The 22,018-nt window shown below is 36.9% G+C and overlaps 2 protein-coding genes across 3 annotated transcripts; one reads left to right on the top strand and one right to left on the bottom strand.

The window, feature by feature from the left end:
• LOC109231330 (D-xylose-proton symporter-like 3, chloroplastic) lies at positions 249-6,373 on the top strand. The gene is made up of 14 exons (XM_019396961.1): positions 249-617; positions 724-812; positions 1,554-1,632; positions 1,738-1,797; positions 1,891-1,957; positions 2,043-2,167; positions 2,311-2,412; positions 2,494-2,871; positions 2,993-3,040; positions 3,127-3,189; positions 3,344-3,424; positions 3,548-3,646; positions 5,791-5,928; positions 6,003-6,373. The coding sequence occupies exons 1-14, from the start codon at positions 423-425 to the stop codon at positions 6,135-6,137; spliced, it is 1,659 nt and encodes a 552-aa protein (XP_019252506.1). The 5' UTR covers positions 249-422; the 3' UTR covers positions 6,138-6,373.
• LOC109231328 (serine/threonine-protein kinase D6PK-like) lies at positions 6,851-12,587 on the bottom strand. 2 transcript variants are annotated; one of them, XM_019396960.1, is made up of 3 exons: positions 12,281-12,587; positions 9,789-11,070; positions 6,851-8,124 (listed from the first exon to the last, which is right to left on the bottom strand). In XM_019396960.1, exons 2-3 carry the CDS (start codon positions 11,015-11,017, stop codon positions 7,230-7,232), a joined length of 2,124 nt encoding a protein of 707 aa, XP_019252505.1. In that variant the 5' UTR covers positions 11,018-11,070; positions 12,281-12,587; the 3' UTR covers positions 6,851-7,229. The 2 variants fall into 2 exon arrangements, with proteins under 2 accessions (XP_019252505.1, XP_019252504.1); XM_019396959.1 differs by lacking the exon at positions 12,281-12,587 and adding an exon at positions 11,734-12,097.

The raw sequence follows: 22,018 nt of genomic DNA, 5'->3' as shown, positions 1-22,018 counted from the left end.
TCTTTATGCTTATTATTGGTAATCTTAAAAATTCTATATGATTATTACATAAGAATAATTTATAAAAATGTTTGTTGCTATTAAAGGTATAGAGCTGATAGAGAATGATAAAATATATATAACTTAAAAAATAGATTCAAAAAGTATGACTTTTATAGTAATACCTATTATATAGGGAGTACTGTATTTATGTTGGAATTGGACCAAATTCCAATTCGTGTGAAAAAATCTCACATTTTAGGTAAAGGGCTCCCTAATAAGATTGACTTCCTTTAAATGAGCTAAAATTTGTGGATTGTATGCAGCAAACGCATCAAAGAGCGCTTCACGCGCGTCTCGGAGGCAATAGATGTTCAAGTGAAATTGATATTTTTTATTAAGGTCTCGGGGTGTAGTGTGCTCAATAGTATTACACTGCACCAATGGCTTCCACTTGTCTTCAACCTTTGTACAATCCCACATTATCACTCTCAAAACCACCATTGCTGAGTCTATCGAAGAAGCAAATTTTCACTACTAGAAGCCTAAATCAATCTACAACAAGAAATTGCTCATTCATGGCAAGGAACAATGAAAGACAATTGCCATTACTGCCTCTTGGCAGGCTCAGACTGAAGGTAGACAAACTGAATGCTTTTAATTTCGATTTTTTCTACTTCTGTTTCCCACTTTTTCGTCGGTCTTTTTTTTTGTTTCTCTTCCTTAGCTTTTTTCCCCTCATAGGTTTCGGCATCTTCAGGAGAAGAAGCTGAGTCTAATAATGTTGAATCGGCGTATCTAGAGGAATTCAGTTGGTCTTCTGTTATTTTGCCGTAAGTTCTCCGCATTATTGTTCAGTCAATTATTTTGCCGTAAGCTACATAGTCTACTGATGAGTTGGATTTTATACATATAAAATTCAAGTACTTTAATTTAAGATAACATTTTTCTTTCTGAGGTTATCATATTTTAAAGAAGAGGAAAAGATGAACTCATATGACCTTATATGCAATCCAGAAGATCCTATATTGTTATCCTGGGTTTAATAACTCAGTTCACTGAAGTAAAGTGAAGAGAATGTAAATAATTAAATATAGTGACCGAGACCACAGGTCTTTAACTCTCGTATATTCCATATTTCTTCTTTGTTTTTACTAAATTATTAGCTTAATTCTCGAATAGTTTGGTAAATTAACTCAAAAATTGTTAGTCTGATCAAATTGAATTCTTTACTTATGGTGATTAGAGATTTATTAGTATTCATCTCCGCGTGACGATACTCTTACTTGATTGTGATGCGTAATTGCCTATACTCATGTATGTGATATTAAGCAGCAAGCTTTTGCCAGCCATACTCTCTAGATATACATTTTCTATCTAAATTCTTCCGTCTTGCTCTTTGTGATCTCAGTGAACTATTCGGTGATAAAAGTCAATAGAAACTGGTCATGTGGGTTTTAATGTTCAAATAACTATGTTGACTCTTTTTCTCAAAAAAATATTCCATGGGCTTCCTTTTCAGATTGAATTGTTTTCCCCGTGCAAAAATAATAACTCATTGTCTCAAATGTCAGATTCCTCTTTCCGGCCCTAGGCGGTTTATTATTTGGCTATGATATAGGTGCAACCTCAGGTGCTACCATCTCATTGCAGGTATTTATCAGTTTCTTTGCTGTATCCTACATCATCTGTGCTTTACTATTCGTGTACTATCTATTAAGGATTTACGTTGAAGAAGTTTATTTATTGATGTATCAGTCAGCTGAGCTTAGTGGAACGACTTGGTACAACTTCTCTGCTGTTCAGCTTGGTCTTGTGGTATGCTTTCTATGTTGCATATTCCATGTGTAATTATTTCTCTGACATACCAAATTTCTAAATATCAGTTCTTCTTCTTTCCCTTGGATATAGGTTAGTGGTTCCCTTTATGGAGCTCTTATTGGCTCCATACTTGCCTACCCATTCGCTGATTTCTTAGGTGAAGTTCACTTACTTTAAGTTTTGTTGAGCCTCAAACTTATTCAGAGATAATTGTAGCTAATTTTTTGGGTTAACTTCTGTAGGGAGGAGGAGGGAACTGATCATAGCAGCCCTTTTATATGCGGCTGGTGGTTCACTAACTGCCTATGCTCCAGGACTAGGAGCACTTTTGTTGGGCCGGCTTGTCTATGGGCTTGGAATTGGTTTGGTAGGTTTTGTTTGCTTTTTACTCATCCCAGTTCCACCGTTTGTGCTTGCTAAACTGGCTATTCTCTGTCATAGGTTAATCATTGGATGAGTAAGTACCTGAGATTTTACATTTGATTGTTCTCATTTGCCTCATTTCAACAGGCAATGCATGGAGCACCTCTATATATAGCAGAGACTTGTCCATCCCAAATCAGAGGAACATTAATCTCTTTAAAGGAGCTGGCAATAGTACTGGGCATTTTGGTATGTTTATCTATATCTCTTAAATTCTCATATCATCTTAATTCGGCAAGAGAAATGGATCAAATTGAATGGAATCTCCAGTTGGGTTATTTTGTAGGTAGCTATGAAATTAATGTCGTAGGAGGGTGGCGTTACATGTTTGGATCAAGTGCTCCAATTGCTTTACTTATGGGGCTTGGCATGTGGAGTCTCCCTCCCTCTCCCAGATGGTTACTTCTGAGGGCAATTCAAAGTAAAGGGCCACTGCAGGGATACAAAGAGAAGGCCATTGGTGCATTGAGCAAACTAAGAGGCCGCCCTGCTGGTGACAAAGTATCTGAAAAACAAATAGAAGATACGATTATCTCATTGAAAGCTGCCTACTCAGATGAAGAAGCTGAAGGAAATTTTCTGGAGGTATTTCAGGGGCCAAGCTTGAAAGCATTTATAATTGGCGGAGGTTTGGTCCTTTTTCAACAGGTAATATAATTTGAGATAGATCTACTTCTTTTGCTTGTGATACTTTGCAGTTTCTGTGAAGAGCTATCAGCTGATGTTAAAGTAGTTTCTTGCTTTCAAGCTTATGTGGTAGTTTTGACAGATAACTGGGCAGCCAAGCGTTCTATATTATGCTGGTTCAATTCTTCAGGTACCCTGCTAATTATACTCCTTAAGTTTTCTCCTCGTTAGTAATTTGATCTTGCAAAAGGTAATTTTGAAGCAATTTCTTATCAGAGTGCTGGTTTTTCTGCGGCTGCGGATGCTGCTCGAGTTTCAGTCGTTATTGGTATATTTAAGGTAAGTGAAGTAGCTGTAGCCAGGAGAAGCCTGTTATCTCTCGTTCAAGAATATTAACCTGACTCTTCTATTCGAAGGATTAATATTCTGTTGGACTAGATTTCTGTCTGATTTTATGCTCTTTGTTTGCGTCGACTAAAATTTTCTCCTACAGTCACTAATGACGGCAGTCGCTGTCCTAAAAGCTGATGACCTTGGGAGAAGGCCATTGTTAATTGGAGGAGTCAGTGGAATTGTAAGCATCTAATCATATGATTTTGTACTTTAGATTCTTATCATTTTTCATCTAGGGTATTATTCTGCTTGTTGGTATGGTTTCCTAAAGAAAGTATTGCTATTTGTGTGGTGTGATCTACAGGCCCTATCGCTGTTTCTTCTTTCAGCTTATTATAAATTTCTTGGGAGTTTTCCTTTTGTTGCTGTTGCTGCTCTGCTTCTCTATGTGGGATGTTACCAGGTGATGTTCTTGTATATTCATGCTTGCACGAACAACTCTATCTATATATTATTATAAAAGCACGAATATTAAAACGCTAAATGTTGAACGACTTTTATACCATTTGAAAGTGAATTAAGTTACATTCTATGTTGGATAAAATTGTAATCTCCATGAATATTTAATATTAGATGAACTAATATTTACGATTTTCAAGTTGGCTAAGAATTCATCACGTTCAGTCTCCTACCGAAACTGTCTTTGAGTTTTAATAATAAATACTTAACCTACTTTGGAAAATCTATTATCACTAATTTTTTTGTCCTACTTCAATCAAGTTACTTAATTGATAGTGGAAATGCCTCATATACCTTTTAGAATTTAAGGTGACGTGGTGCACCAATTCTATTTGACTTGCAATTGGAAAATAGTTGGCAATGACCAAGTGATCCTTTACGTAGGACTAGCATAATTCTTGCTTGCTTAGATTCGTAATGACATTGTAACTCTTCCATCACGGGAGTTTGAATCAACTTTAGGGACAACCTATTGTAACTTGATTCCAAGTCAAAACATCAGGTGCCCCAATGTTTCTATAAAAGGACTCTTTCCGCCGATTACAAGCTTATAAATCCAAGTGTCTAGTTTATTTAATTGATAATGATAATTAACCATAACAGATCAACAAATCCTAGGAGGGAAGCTTCATATTCTTTTTAATTCTTCAGTTATGTTCTTATACCGTCAGCAGGTTAGAGTAAGTTTGTCGATGATTTTACTAGCAATGTCTAGTTCGAAATTTTTAACTTTGTTGTTCCATATCTATTTTATGTGTTCTAATTAAACTTTATTTAAAAACAAAATAAATATTATTGCCCCTACTTCTCCTCTCTTCCTTTTTTTATGTTGATGTTGCTTATTTGCTTTGCGTGCTCAAGATTAATTGTTCAAAATAAATTTCAGAAGAAATTTGACTGAGAAGTACTTTCACATGTCCCATCGAGATTTATATTTCGAATGTTCTAATTCCACCTTTTGTTCGTGCAATTTTATTATTTATCATGCCAGTCTTTTACTTTCTTTTTCATAGTGTTTGTCGCAAGACATTTGTGCAAAGCACGAACGTAGAGACTAGTAATTTTAATATGTGTGTATGTATATATATACATATATATATTTGTGTGCTTATGTGTGTGTGTGTATATATATATATATATGTGTGTGTGTGTGTGTGTGTGTGTGCAGGTTAGTATCCACTTTTTCTTATTCCTTAAATGCCCCTGTAATTACATTACCAACCCATTAATAAGAGGGACTTTAAGTCTTTTCACCCGAAAAATGAATAGTTTTGAAGGAAAGACAAAAAAGCCCATTCCATTTTTCTTGTTTAATGAGGCGGCAGAACTTCAGAAAATAGAAAAGTGGGCAAAATGTCAACCTACTACAGCCATGTATTAGGTTAGTGAAAACCAAATATATATATATATATATATATATATACAGAGTTTACTCCCTGAGCTTGACGCCAAATCCCTTTGACACACTTCTAAAAGACGGGCAGTTCTTTAGTCGCCCAATTGTGAGTCCGAAAAAGAACGATACTTTTCTATATTTAGTAAAAGTTCAACTTTAAACTTCCATATTTACCCTTGATGAGATAATTTATAGCCACACAAATTTCTATGGCTTATTTTAGACCACAAGTTTCAAAAGTCGTTCTTTCATTATTAAACTTCATGTTAAACACAATCATATAAATTGGGATGGAGGGAGTGTTATTTTTCTATATATGTATGTATATATCAGGTGATATTCGCATCTACTAGACACATATAGTACGTTAGCATTGTATCCATCTTTTATCCCATCCAATATACTCCTAACATCACAATGCCAACACACTAATAAGGGGGTCTTTTCGTTCTGTCAACAAAAACTTGTCCTTGATTCTATTCAATCCTATTCGTTAGGTAACCATATAAGATTGTGTTAGCTTTTTAGCTATGATGATTATCGGTACCGGTGAGGAAAGGTAATAGGTAAAATCGTTTTCATATTTGTAACAAAGCATTACATCATCTTGAAACAAGTGATTTGTCAGGAACTTTTCTATGTCACTGTAATGAATGAACTCACTGAAATATGTTTGTTCTATGGCATTGAAGATATCTTTTGGGCCTATTAGCTGGCTTATGGTATCAGAAATATTCCCACTCCGCACCAGAGGGAAGGGGATAAGTCTAGCTGTTCTCACGAATTTTGGTTCTAATGCAATCGTAACCTTTGCTTTCTCACCTCTGAAGGTAAGAATTGTTCTACTGCAAATATTAATTCCAGAATAACATGTGTTGGATGATTATGGTTTCCACTTCTGTAGGAGTTTCTTGGGGCAGAAAATCTTTTCCTTCTGTTTGGAGCGATTGCTTTGTTGTCACTTCTGTTTGTGGTCACCTCTGTTCCAGAGACTAAAGGCTTGAGCTTGGAAGAAATTGAGTCCAAAATCTTGAAATGAAAACATAATTTTGTATCCTGGAGCATACAAATAGAATATTACCTGTTCGTTAATATTGTATCAATTCTATCAGAATACATACTTTATGGTTGTTCTATAAATTATAAACTGGGATGATTTCTATGGTGGTGGTATTGGCTTGGCTGGCTGGATGAGTTCCTGGCATTGAACTCATAATACTATGAAAATTGTTGATTCAAATTTAATTTGTTGAAATTTTAATTGTTTTTCACATATATGTCTATGCTTTGTGTCGACAATATTGGGTTCAGTTGAACCCATATAAAGCAGCTTATGATTATCATGCATTTCCTCCATTTGATACAATCCATACCTGTACATTCCAAGTTTCTAGTAGAATTACACAAAAACCTGGCACTAGTCACAGGGAAGACCAAATGACACATTTAACGCATAGAAAATACTTACCCCACACATGGTGTTTACACTATATTATGCGATTTCAACATTGAAGTGATAATATATACACTAAACTTGGTTAAGTGAGAAATGTGCGTCCATAAGACAAATGGGTTGGTTCATCAGTTGGTGTAAACATTGAGGTGGGATAATTTTTTTTTCTTAATATCAGTGATTCAGTGTTATACCTAGAGTCAAACAAATAACAGTTCAGTTTACTATCTACTCCGGCAAAAATTGTATTCACTAATTTAATAGGACATATTGTTTTAGCTAACTCCTAGTGAGGCAAATGAGAAGAACTCTGTCATTTCGTTTTTGTAATGTATTGGGAATATCCAATCAAAATAGTTCCATTTGATTTGTATCGTGTTCAGAATTCCCAATTCATTGTGAAAACCATCTGATCAAATTCTAGACAAGAATCCTATATTTCTAGACTAAAAGAACTCAAACAACAGTAGTAATAACTATGCCTTAATCCAAAACAAGTTGAGGCTAACTATATGAATCCTTACTTCGCTCCATTTGATGCCTGTCTAGGCAAGCACGACCCTACAATATCTATGTTGTGAGAACTCATATATTAACTAGTTTTATGCTGGTTGTCAACTTACCGCAACCCTCCCGTTTTATCCGGGCTTGAGACCGGCAATTTGAGCAAGCTCACACCTAAAAGAACTCTAAGTCAAGATAATTACCGCCAGAATTCACATCTGGTCCTGGCATTCTTTTACTGCAAACTCCAACAGGTTTCACTTCCTGATCAAAAACTCCAACTGGGTTCACTTGCTTAAACTTCCCTGGAAGCTCTGCTTCAACTTGTCTTGGCACTTCAGGTGGCGTACTGCAACGAATCAGGGCCCAATTAACACCTTCAAAGAAAGGGTGCTGCTTGATCTCACTTGCTCCTCTTTTCACCCCGAGCCGGCGTTGAGGCTCTTTGACGAGCAAGTCACGTATCAGATCGCGGCTGGCATTACTGGTTGCAGGAGAATCAGGAAATTTGAGCTGTTGTCCAACTACATTGAGAAGAGTTGCCCTGTTACCTGATCCCTTAAATGGGGTTTTACCATAAAGTAATTCATGCAGAAAAATGCCAAACGTCCACCAATCAACTGCACTTCCATGGCCTTCTCCCTTGATAATTTCAGGGGCCAAGTATTCATGTGTCCCAACAAATGACATTGACCGTGCTGCAGTAGGTTCTGCAACTAGCTCAGGCATGGCATTAGCAGGAAAACCAGGCTCGGTTCTGGGCTTTTGTGACCTTTTCTTGCTTTTTGGAGGAAATAATCGGGGGAGGAAACATGTCGGCTGAATGCATGAAGAAGTGGGCTCAATACAGGCTGGCTGCACGCAGAATGCAGCTCCTCGTTTAGAGGGATCACCAGATGAGGCCCTTATGACCGTCGGTGAAACTGTACATTTTAGGGATAGGTCAAAATCCGAAAGCATGATGTGGCCATCGTCACGCACTAGAATATTTTCAGGCTTTAAGTCTCTGTAAACTACACCAAGCATGTGAAGATATTCGAGGGCCAATAGAACTTCCGCAGCATAAAACCTGTTGCATAAACAGGGTTAATTCAAGCTTCACTAAGGAACTCAAAAACTCAAGATAAACAAAAGGGTTAAGATTTTCCAAAGCCCCAAAGGAAACCCAAGAAACAGAAGAAGAGGAAAAGACAGCTAGCATAAAATATCTCCTAATCATATTACTGGATCAAGCTTTACATCCTACCCATACAACAAGACTAGCTATGTATCTATCGGAAACTAGTTAGAGTCGACTATTCAATTCCTTAATATTCATTTTACTCCATTTGGAGCCATTCCATTCCAATACTCACTAATTAGGAGTTTTCTAACAGCAGAGGTTCTCTACATTTTGACTGAAATATAAATTCTGACTAAACTAAAAAGCTCCAGGCAAACCTCAGCGAAATGTAAGTGTACTAACAATCCCAACTTGTTCGTGAAATTAGACCATATATCGTATGTGTCATTCGTGCGTATGGGGCATGCTATTCTTTGTTTATTCGTGCAAATTCATATCCTGCCCATCTAATACGTAATTAATTATCCTCCTGTTCTGCTCAGTAACCAGTGACAGGGAAAAGGCAAATGAAAAACAACTATATGTTCCTGCCAGGATCAAAACAATATGGTGCCATAAATTGCAAATATGGATCTAGTGGAAGAACTTGTTCAATATCAAAATCCTGAGATAATAAACATCTAACTTAGTCCAAGTTGGCGTTTGCATGAGAGAACCTTAGCAACAACAACAAACCCAGTGTAGTCCCACAAGTGGGGTCTGGTGAGGGTAGAGTGTACGCAGACCTCACCCCTACCTATATAAAGGCATATAGGCTGTTTCCGGTAGGCCTTCGGCTCGGGGGGGGGGGGGGGGGTAAAAAGCCAACCAATCTGACAACCGCAGCGAATATACAAACTTAACACTAAGTAATGCAAACAGAAAAACCGAAACCAGACAGCAACAAGTAGTAACAGCAATCTAGGGATGAGAGAACCTTAGCCTGAGTTCATTTTCCATGGAAGGAAGAAGAAAGGGTGGGTTGAATTAAATGTGGCATTCTATGTCGGCATATATGAGATATTATTTAGTAAGGCTACAGTTTTTATGGGCATAACTAGAAACTAAGCTGTAAAATGCTCACAACTCACAGCAGTGTATGAGTAACAGAAGCATATCAACTGGTCAAGCGCCAGCACCAAATTAACATAACAATTTAGTACCCATATTGCTGAACAATTTTCTCGTATTTGTTACTATTTCTGTATTATTACCAAAAATAACATCTGGATGAAAACTAAGAACCAGAAGACACAGGGAAGAGGACTTATTAAGAGAGCAAGACGGCGTGAACTGTGAACAAACACGGGCCTTTAGAAGCATGATACCACCAGTTCATAAAATCTCTATTTTTCTCTAAATGAGTACATTGTTTAAAGATCTTAATATTACGAGCATTCACCAAATGACAATGAAATAGAAACCAGTACTACCGCCCTAAACAATTAGAGAAGCAAAATGTCAAGAAAGTCCTTTTCCAATAAAGCACGCATACCACCAAACTTAAGGAGTTTAATTAGAGAAAGAGAACGAAGAAATTAACCAGTAAGATGAATAACTAATTGCAGAGTGCTAACATTATTAAGCTCTGATTCAAGAGAAATGAACTTTATACCATACAAGAACTGTACCTTGCAGCATATTCTGAAAAATGCTTCCCAGGTTGTCGTTGTCGTAGAGTATGTAGATCTCCTCCAGGGCAATATTCCATGACCAAACATGAAAATCGGTCAGTCTCAAAATGAGTATACAAGGTTGGTAAGAATGGGTGGTCTAACAGCTGAAGGATTTCTCTTTCTGTCTGAGAACGGGTCAATTTCTTCCTACTTTCAAGCGATGCCTTATCCATCACTTTCATCGCAAAATAGCACCAAGTCCCACGGAGTTCAGAAAGATAAACAGTGCCAATGTCACCACAACCAAGTCTTTTCAGTAACCTAAAGTGACTCATGCCTAATATACCATCACGTGCTCGTATTGCAAGAACAGCCTTGCATCTCGGATCATTTCCTTTGTGAGGCTTATTGGCACTGCCAGTAATGTTACTCCAGTTACTATCATCACTAAGTTCACTGCTATCACTTGCTCTGCTAAAGCTAGTTTTAGCACTTCCTAACGAATCCCCCTGAATACTCAGTTTTGTACCCTCACAGTTCTTGTCCATACTAACCATGCCGTCACTCCTATATGTGCTTGTGCAGCTGTTGGCAGTGCTCATAGCTGTGCCAACACCAGTACTTTCAATGCTACTATATGGACTGACATTACTGCTCGAGGGTAGTGATGCATCCCAAACACATTCTTTTTCTTCAGAATCTGGTGGTAGACTTGCTTCTGTGTTTTGAGATGAACGAGGAACCATAAATGCAGAGGAGACTGCATCTAGATCATTTGGTTTTTCAACCCATCTCTCTGCCGGTAAATGATGAAACGAACTTTGTTTCATGTTAAGAAATTGGATTGAAAGATCATCTGGGGAAGGACCCTTCAGACACATGCTTTTCACTAAGCATTTACCATCTGTTTCATTCGGTCCAATTGGTACATAAACTGGTCTCATTAGGTCAGTATCAACAGGTTCTGGAGGATGACTTGCTCCGTGGAATGAAGTAAAGCCACTATCTTCGAGCGAATCATCACATCGCTTGATTGAACCAGCGTTAGGCATAAGTTCCTCATGCTCCAGATAGAAGTTGTCTCCATTGCATGTTTGAAGAGGAACAGTGAAGTCCATTTCTAGAAAGTCATGGGCATTTGATATAGTTCCCACCTCTTTTTGGGAAGTTGAGTAAATATTTGTCATCTTTGCCTCAATAGGGCAATCTGCTCGTAGTTTTTCTGATTCAGGTATCCTTTTCATTTCTGATTGCTATTTATCATCACAAGTATCTCACTATGAGAAACTCTGTGGAACTGCAAAAATCAGTAATAGTTGATCCATACATGAGTAACAACGCAAATAGAATCCAGTAGGATTGTTTCCTATTAGAAGTATTTTAAAAAGTTGTATATTGTAAAGCAGTCATTGAAAGAAACAGCACATTGAATACGATAACATATGAAAGAGTAATTTAACTTAAAGAAGGGAATTCCATTTTCACCCTATATGAGCACCCAGAAATATAACACACATTTTGCAAGTTCTTGATATTTCAGTTATAAGTGCTTAGTTGCAATATCTAATTCAGTAGTTTAACAGCCAAAAGACGAAGAGGAAGGGCAAGGCGTACTGTTGCAGACCCAAAATCATAAAAAGAATGTTGCTTTGTTTAAACTTCTTACGAGATAATTCACATTACTCAACATGATATCAGAGCGGACAGTTCTTAGAATCAATTCTCACATGAAGGGACATGTTGCAAACTTAAAATAACTAAAGGAAAGTTTTCCTGCTAACTTTTAGACGAGGTATTCACATGACTCAACACATATAGCATACTACTTCTTTCATATTCCTTCCCCTTCTTTTCATTCATCGGTATTCAGGTTTAGAAAGGAAGGGGGAAAAAAAAAAAGCAAAGACATTGTGTCAACAAGACATCCAAAACATTTACAAACAAACACAAAACATCTCACCTTTAGAATATCCTAAGTAATCTTTCACAAAATTTCGACAGTTCCAGAAGGGGAGCCTTGGCCCACAAATAACCTCTTGCAAAAATATGAGGTATGTGGTCCCACCCTCCCCTGGACCGCGCAAGTCACACTAGGCTGCCCTTTAAATTGTAGACAGTAACAGTGACTACAGAATGGGATGATACTCAGAAGCTGCAGGGATTAAGCAACCGGACAAAAAATGGCCAAAAACCTCAAATCGCTTAGTGATGTAAAAGTCAAGCTTTAAGAGAAAATTATAGACATATAGAATACTACAAACATATTCCCTCCTTCTAACCTTACATTCTATTTTCTGAAGTCATTGACATAAAATATACTAGCTTGCCTTGAATAGACAGGAATTACTTGGATTGTACGCAAATCTTAGAACCCAAATTCAAAAAAGCAATTAACAAATTCGGTGCCAGAAAAAGATTTTTATAATAAAAAAAGTACGGCAAGAGAATCAAATTGAAACCAACAAAAACAAAAAGAATGACAAAATAATCAAAGAAGCAGAATGTACCACTAGTAGTAGCACGATCTGAAAATTTTCCCTCTTTGTTTCTCTCTCATGCAGACACAAAGTGGGTATTTGGCAGTAAATATATTGCTAAATATTGAAGCTATGCCAATAGCTGAAAATGTAAAATATAGCCGTTCTAAGCTTATAGAGGACAATATGAGAAATATAGGACAGAAAAAAAGAGTGAAATATAGTGCTGAGGAACAGAAGCTTTTGCTTTCTCTTCTTTCCTGGTTTTTGCGTTAGCTTTAGTCATGTGTTTTCACTGACGACACACAGTGAAAGTGTCTGTATTGTGTGTGTGTGTTTTTTTTTTAAAGAAAGGAGAGAGTGAGGAACTGAGAAAATGCAGTTAATAAATCTCAGCATAACATTTTGGACGAGTAATACATCAAACTTCTCTGTAACAACATCCTTTGTTCCGAAACTTTTTGACTTTTATAGTGAAGGACTGTTATACACCTATAACAGCATTTGACATTTAAATATATTTTGGCTATTATAAACAAAAATTATCCAAAAACTAATTGTTTTTCTTTTTTAATATTATATATAAAAGAGTAATAAAATATCTAAATTCAAAATCTCAAAAGATATAAATATTCAACGAATTAAATGCCAAAGAAATCTAATACATTATTAAAAAAATTCTGAACAAAACACACAAATATTTAAACTCTAAGGCACATAATTAAAAAATACGAATATATTACGTTTGCATATTATTGGTAATTGTCCAATATAAGATATATCATGTGCACATCTACAAATAAAAAAAGAATGATATGCATATATTCAAAAAGTATAAATGGATATTTTAAGTATCTTTTGGCATTTTTCTAATGCAAGATATATAATTTGTAGATCTTTAGTTATAAAAATGTTTGATGTGCATATGTTCATGGAACATACTGCTATCCTTAAGATAATATATATAGCTATTATAAGTTGTGCATTAAAGTTATAAAATATTTGCTCAAATATTTAGAATTATTATTAGTGATAATCTTAGAAAATCTGTATGGCTGTTATAGAGGGTAATTTTACAAAGAGCGTACTGTCATAAAGATGGTTGTTGCTATTATAGGCAGAATGCTGTTATAGAGAGGTAAAATATAACATAAAAAATCGGTTCTGAGAAAAACTAGGCTTTTCTAGTCGATGGCTGTTATATGGGATGCTGTTATAGAGAGGTCTAACTGTACTCCTATTATGTTTGATTTATTGTAGAAAGGAAAAAAATTGGTGTATAACTTAATACAATATGTTGTTGGCTTTATTGAATTTTGCACGGCTAATAGTTGCATAAAATATGTGGGAATTTGTGTTAAATATAATATAAAATAAAAATAACAACAACAACAATAGTAACCTAGTTGAATCTCACAAGTAGCATATGGGGAGGGTAAACAGACTTTACCCCTATCTTGGGAAGATAGAGAGACTATATTCGATAGACCCTCAATTCAAGAAAAAGAAAAGAAATAGTGGGAACAAGTAATATAAAAAAATAGGCCAGAAGGATAGTAATAACAATCTTAAAGTCAGAAGTAGATGAAAAGAAGCGATAGCAACAACAACGGTAACAACAACAGGGTACTAAGAGACCTAAGCGGAAGAAAATAGGAAAACAACATGAAATACTAGCACGCTAACACCAAAAACTACCATACTAATCCTAACACCCTCGATCTGTTATAGAAATACGATCGACTACCTACTAACATTTCATCCTAATTCTTGACCTTCACACTTTTCTATCAAGGGTCATGTCTTTAGTAAGCTACTACCGCGCTATGTCCTGCTTGACCATCCCTCCTCAATACTTCTTAGGCCTCCTTTACCTCTTCTCATACCCACCAAACTCAACCGCTCGCACCTCTTTAGTGAGGCACCCGAGCTTCTCCTCTTGACGTGTGCGAACCATCTCAATCTTGCTTCTCTCATTTTGTCCTCCACGGTGCCCATGTCCACCTTAAATCGGTTATCTTTATTCCTAATCTTATCCAACCTCGTATGCCCACACATCCTTCTCAATATTCTCATCTCTGCTACTTTCATCTTCTGGATAGGGGAGTTCTTGACTGGACAACATTATGTCCCATACAACAAAGTCGGTCGAACCACCATTCTGTAGAACCTACCCTTAAATTTTGGTAGCACATTCTTATCACACAAGACGACGGAAGCTGGCCTCCATTTCATCAACCCCGCTCCGATACAATATGTAACATCCTCGTCTATCTCCTCATTCCTTTGGATAACAGATCCAAGATATTAACTTTCACTCTTGGGTATGACTTGTGAGTCGAGCCTCACATCTATGCTTGCTTCCTCTGGTGCCTCACTGAACTTGCGCTCCAAATATTCTGTATTCGTCCTGCGCAACTTGAAACACTTTGACTTCAGGGTCCAAACCTCCAACTTCTCGTTAGCACCTCCTTGCGTCTCGTCAATCAGTACAATATCATCTGCAAACAGCATATACCATGACAGCTCCCGTTGAATGTGATGTGTTAGTGTGTATCCATCGCCAAGGCAAATGGAAACGGGCTAAGTGCTGATCCCTGGTGTAACTCCCATCATAACCAGAAAATTATCTGAGTCTTTTCCCACTGTCCTCGCCTGAGTCTTAGCTCCATCATACATGTCCTGAATCACCCTATTGTATACTGCACGAACACACCTAGCCTCTACAAAATAAATATATATTGTACATTATGAAAGAAATTCACTAAAGGCAAAAAGGTCCTCGAAGGTATTCTCACATGAGATTCTATACATTGTTATTTATCGCATAACGAGATGCATTGTTATCCACAATATAAATAATACATATATTGACAAAGACTTCATCATTTTTTATTTCTTCGATTCTAGGGGCCTTTATGCCATTTTGCCAATTTGTAAATGATTATAGGTATTAGCTGAAATTTTATACATTCCCAACTTTAATTCACTATACAGTTAGTTAGTCAAACATTTTGTTTTTAATCTTTCTTTTTTGTGGGGGCAACTCATTCCTCTTACCTTTTCGAAAAGAGGCAAACAATAGCTTCAAATCAGAGTAAAAGGAGTGTTGGAGTTAGGAAAAAGAAAAATAAAGTGAGTGTTTGAAAATGACGTCCAAAGGAGCAACATTTCCACGATTCAATATTTCAATTCTCGCTTGTTATTTCGGAAAACAAAATTCTCGATTGGCTTTTTGTTCCAGAAGATCTAAAGAAAGACAAAAAAGAGAAGAATGTAATTGAAATGTGTTGTTCCTTGTTCTAACAGTAATTAAGGTGTTTCAACCAAAAAAAAAAAGTAATTAAGGTGCATTTACAATTTTTTAGGGAAAAAGTCCATACATGTCCTGTCCTATTTGAAATTATTCAATTTTTGTGATTCGTTATACTTTTGGTTAATTCATATTTTTTGTAATTAGCTAATGTCTTGTATTTAACCTTATCATTAATCGAGCTTCAACATGCAATGGAGGGCTCCGATCCATTTATCCAATATGTTTGAGAAAAAATATTTATAATTATCACTCAACTTGTGACGGAGATTTAAAATTATCCTCAGGTCCGGTAACATCAAGAGTAAAATTGAGACATTTTTTCCTTATGGAGGGAGTAATATTAGACCAAATTTCTTAACCTATGGCAACATTATTACGGTCAAACCTCTCTATAACAGCCTCGTTTGTTCCGATTTTTTTTGGCTTCTATAGTGAAGTGCTGTTATAAAGGACATATATTATAACATAATATAATATTCGGTTCCGAAAATAGCTCGGCTTTTGTAGTGAATGACTATTATATAGGAATGCTGCTATAAAGATGTCTGACTGTATTTCGAATAATTTAAGGACAAAATTGATGATTTTTTCTTTTATTTCCATCTCAGCTTTATAAAAATGTGAAGTTTCTCCTTCCAATTAGTCTTTTATACTTGCAGGATTTGCAAACAACTTAACCAAACTCTGATAATGTTTGGTTAATTTCAATTTTACATAATCAATGGACTGTTTCTAATTTAGTTTCCTTAACCTGAACTAAATTTTGATGTTTTAAAGTGATAAACGAGTGGAATCTGTCTATATTTGTCCCACAACTTGAATCTTCTGTACTTGGATGAAGCAGTGGACCTCATCTTTTTGTTTTTGGTTTCCCACCCGATTGTTCGGTATCCGTATTGGAGTCCGGCTATATTCGGATTCGCGCCACATAGGGCCCCATTCGGAGGAAAAAGCTCCTTACCAAGAATTTTTCCATACTTAGAGCTTGAACCCGAGAGCTCTGGTTAAGAGAATAACAGTCCCATTTACTGCACCACTTGGTGGTATGCTCATCTTTTCAGAAAGGGAAAAATAACATAACTAGATATAACATTTAAAGAAAATTTGCATAATCCTAGCAGCTATAGTTAATTCATAATTGTCATTCCATGGCAACTGAATATAACGTATCACAGCAGATTCAATAAAAATCCCAAAAATCAAGCTTCACCATAAACATCCTAAACATTTTGTTCCTATTTTTTCGCCCAAAATTAAATCCCTAAAAATTCTCTTCTATACATGGTATCTTTTTCTCAAACAAAAGCAACGAATCAAACACCAAAATTAGGAATCATACACCTAAAAAAAGAGAGATCAAGAATAACGTTTGTAACTGTGTAAACAATATCTTCTTTTTTCTTGCTAAAAAATATTCTCCTTCTATGGGTGTGTTTGGTACGAAGGAAAACATTTTCTGAAAAAGATTTTCCAATTTTTCCATGTTTGGTTGGCTTAAATGTTTTGGAAAATATTTTCCTTATCAATTCATTTTCCTCCAATTGGAGGAAAATGTTTTCCTTATCAAAACAAGGGAAAACATTTTCCAAAGCTCCTTCTCAACCTTTCTCACCCTCACCAACCCACCCCACCCCCTTTCCAAAAAAAAGGTTTTTTTTTAATTTCAATTTTTCCATTACCATCCACCCTACTACCCCTCCATCCCCCCTGCTAAAAAAATATTTTTTTACCTTAAATTTTTTTTTTTGCAATTTCAAATTTTTGTTTTTTCATTTTTTCTGCACCACCCACCCCACCCCCCACCCCCCACCCGCACATTTTTTTTTACTTTTTTTTTTAATTTAAATTTTTGTTTTTTTTTCGTTTTACTGTCCCCCCCCTGCCCCGACCCCCACCCCCCCCCCCCGAAAAAAATTTAAAATATATTTTTTAGTTTTTAATTTTATTATTTATTCGATTTAAAGGCTCAAAATTTTACAAGTTCCAAAATTATGAGTTCAGAGGTTTATGTGTTTGGAAGTTTACGGGTTTAGAAATTATAAAGTTTATGGGTTTAGAAATTATAAAGTTTACGGGTTCGAAAATACGCGGTTTTTGCGTTAAAAAGTAAAGCATCACATTAGTTCCTTTAGATTGTGTCAATTTTTAGAGACTTCGGGAAGGGGTGGGGGGAGGTGGGAGGGGGAGGGGGAGGGGTGAGGAGAGTTGCATAAAAAATATTTTCCTAAAAATAATTATTTTCTACTCTCTAACCAAACAATAGAAAATATTTTCCGGAAAATATTTTCCACTTACCAACCAAACAAGAGAAAATAAGTGATAAAACCACTCATTTTCCATGAAAACATTTTCTAGGAAAACATTTTCCATGGAAAACATTTTCCTTCGTACCAAACACACCCTATATCTTCTTTGATTTTGTATCATTTTTAAAATCTGAAACTAATAAATCTAGAATATATAAATTTCTAATAATATAAAGATGAAATCAAACAATTTTAGAATAAACTTAATTATTATTATTATTATTATTATTATTATTATTATTGTTGTTATTATTATTATTATTATTATTATTATTGTTATATATTGAGTATAGCAGTCAAAACAATACAAAAATAAAAATACTGGATATATCATCTATTTTTTTTTTAAAATTACATTAATAATAGTAGTAGTATACTGTTTATGTAATATATATCATTATGAAATATACATTATATTTTATTATATTTGCACAGACATGAAAAAGTTCAAAATATATTTCATGTCATATATATATATATATATATAGACACACTCATCAAATAAGTGTATCCTTTTTTTTGGTAAACAAATAATTTTATTCACCAACGAGTAAGAAATAAGTACAGCACAAATCAACAAGAGTTTGGACATCTTGTTCCGACACTCTTGTGCACTTCTCAGCTACTCATTACCAGAAACAATTCCTTATGCAAGAAAAAAAATAGAAATAATACTTAAACATCAGCTACTAGGATAGTTTTCCAAATGCTTCATACTCCCTGCTAGTTTCTTTTTCATATGACCCATGGAATACACTTCTTGAGAAATTATTTTAACTATAGTCTAGACTAATCTCACTTTTTGCTGAAACAATCTCAAATTTCTCTCTTTACAAACATGCAGCCGAACTGTAACGACCCTGCCGGTCGATTTGAGTGTATTATCCCCGAACCACTATTTAGTGCTCCCTCTATTTTATTTTATGGTTATGTGACTTGGCGGGAGGATTTGTTTTGGTTTCGTAGTTAAATGGAACACTTAGTCCCTAAAATAGAAGCTTAAGTTCTAGGAATTTGACCAAAGTTTGACCTATGTAAAGAGGACTCTGGAATGGAGTTTCTCGGTTACGTTAGCTCCGTTGGATGATTTTGGACTTAGGAGCGTGTCCGGATTGTTATTTGGAGGTCCGTAGTTGAATTAGGTTAGAAATGGCGAAGGTTGGATTTTTGGAAAGTTTGACTGGGAGTGGACTTTTTGATATCGGGGTCAGATTCCGATTCCGGAAGTTAGAGTAGGTCTGTGGTATCATTTGGGACTTGTGCGCAAATTTTGAGGTCAATCGGACGTGTTTTGATAGGTTTTGACATCGGATGTAGAAATTAGAAGTTCAAAAGTTCATTAAGCTTGAATTGGGGTGCGATTCATATTTTTTGATGTTGTTTGATGTGATTTGAGGACTTGACTAAGTTCATAGTGTTTTAGGACTTGTTGGTATATTTAGTTGAGGTCCCCGGGGTCTCGGGTGGATTCCGGGTGGTTAACGGAATTGGAATTGAACTTAGAGGATTGCTGAAGTTGACAGCTGCTGGTGTAATCGCATCTGCGGAAGTCTCATCCCAGGTGCGAGCTCGCAGAAGCGAGGAGAGGAGCGTAGAAGTGCCCTAAGGTGAGGTGACCAGTGGTCGCAGGTGCGACGTGAGGGCCGCAGAAGCGGAGCCGCTCCTACAAGAGAAGGATCACAGAAGCGAAGAGCGAGGGAGCTGAGGTGGCCAAGGTTCCGCAGAAGCGGACGAGTGGGCGCAGAACGGACGAGTGGGCGTATAAGCGCGTTCACAGATACGGAGGGTGGTGCGTAGGTGCGATGGATGGGGTTTAAGTGAACTCCGCAGGTGCGGAGATTTTCACCGCAAAAGCAGTACCGGAGATGCGGATTTTGGACCGCAGATGCGGTTTGACTGTGCAGAAAAGGGAAAGGCCGAGGATTGGTTTCATTATCCATTGTTGGACCTAGAGAGCTCGTATTGAGGCAAAATTTCAAAAGTTTTTCAGAGGAAATATTTGGGTAAGGATTCTTGACTTGTTTTTGATTAATATCCACTAATTCATTGTTAATTTTATCATTTAATTAAGGATTTGGGTAGAGAAATTGGGGAAAAAAGGTGGAAGATCCTTAGGCCGAATTTTGGGTTTTTAATCGAGGTTTTGGTGTCGAATTTGTATAATTTTGGTATGGGTGAACTCGTGATTGAATGGGTGACTGTATTTTGTGACTTTGACCAGATTCTGAGACGTGGGTCCGGGTCGATTTTTTTGGGCGATTTTCTAATTTCTTGTTAAAGTCTTGATTTCATTAGCTAGATTAGTTTTTTATAGTTATATTTATGGTATGAAATTATTTTTGACTAGATTTGGGCCATTCAGAGTTGGAAGGTCGAGGAAAAGGCATTCTTATTGACTAATTGAGCTTGGTTCGAGGTAAGTGGCTTGCCTAACCTTGTGTTGGGGAAATTCCCTTAGGATTTGATACTGTTGTGAAAATTCTATGATATATGAGTGCCGTGTAGCGAGCTGATGAGTGCGTACACGGGCTAATTGTTGAAAATCCTATTTTTATTGAATAGTAACCTGTTATATCTTCAATGAGTTATCCCAGTATGTGTAGTTATCCTATTTAGCCAAAAATCGCATGTCTATGTGTCTTAAATGCTTATTTGAAATCTATGCAACATACTTAGTTGAATTCCTGCTTTTTCCTTGATTTGTATTTGGTCTGAAACTGTAGGATTTCCTGCTGTTAATTGTTGTTTCCATCGGTTTCGAGCTGTGTATTTACTTTTGGGACTACGAGGCGGTACCTCGGGAGATCCCCGTTGTATATTTACTTTTGGGACTACGAGGAGGTACCTCGGGATATCCCCCGTTGCATATTTACTTTTGGGACTACGAGGCGGTACCTCGGGAGATCCCCCGTTGCATATTTACTTTTGGGACTACGAGGCGGTACCTCGGGAGCGCCCCTGTTGTTTATCCCTATGTACTGTGTTGTTACTTTTCTGTAATTTCTTCTTGTTAAATTTGCAGCCTTTTATTATATTTCTATATCTTCTGCCTTACATTATTATTCCAGTAGGGCCCTGACCTGACCTCGTCACTACTCTACAGAGGTTAGGCTTGGCACTTACTGGATACTGTTGTGGTGTACTCATGCTAATCTTCTGCACATATTATGTGTGTAGACCCAGGTACCTCTTACCAACCCCGCTATTAGTTGAGAGTATGTGCTACTGCTATAGAGACTTCAAGGTATATCTGCTAGCGTCCGAAGACCTCGGAGTCTCCCTCTATCCTTTTATGTCGTTCTTCTTTATTTTTCCTGGATGTTGATGTATAGAGACAGTTAGAACAATTCCTTAGAGCTTGTGACTTGTGACTACTGGGTCTTTGGGAATTTTTTGTACTCGGAGTTGTTGGTTTTACTTGTACATGCCGAGCGGCAGTTTTCCAGCTTTATCTATATACATATCTGTTGATGTTGAGGTTTAGTTGTTATTTTAGTTATTCCGCAACTGTTAGGCTTACCTAGTCTTAGAGACTAGGTGCCGTCACGACATCTTACGGAGGGAGATTTAGGCCGTGACAAGATGGTATCAGATCTCTAGGTTCATATGTGTTATGAGTCACAAGCAGGTTTAGTAGTGTTTCGTGGATCGGTACGGAGACGTCTGTACTTATCTTAGGAGGCTATGGAACTGTTAGGAAAATTTCACTTCTTTGATTCCGTGTCGTGCAAAATTGTTGACTTCAGAATTCTAAACTTCTGTCTTTTATTCTCTCATAGATGGTGAGGACACGTACAACCATATCAGATAACCAGGCACCCGCGCCCCCTGCTGGAGCCGCGAAAGGACGAGGCCGGGGTAGAGGCCGAGGATGTCTATGCGGTGCAGCCAGAGCACCCGCACGAGTTGCTATAGAGGAGCCACCAGTTGGGGTACAGGAACCTGAGACGCCTGTTACTGCTCCAGCTCTTCAAAAGACCCTTTCATAGTTTCTGAGCATATTTGGCACTTTGGCTCAGGCAGGGTTGATCCCACTTACTCCTGCCATATCTCAGGCTGGGGGAGGAGCACAGACTCCCGTCGCCCATACCCCAGAGCAGCAGGTTTAGGTCGACCAGGTTCGAGAGGTCATACCAGTGCAGCTGG

This window comes from Nicotiana attenuata, chromosome 8, assembly GCF_001879085.1.
Source record: "Nicotiana attenuata strain UT chromosome 8, NIATTr2, whole genome shotgun sequence".
NCBI lineage: Eukaryota > Viridiplantae > Streptophyta > Magnoliopsida > Solanales > Solanaceae > Nicotiana > Nicotiana attenuata.
Note: the sequence above shows the minus strand (reverse complement) of the source record. Positions and strands in the feature narration are given on the sequence as shown.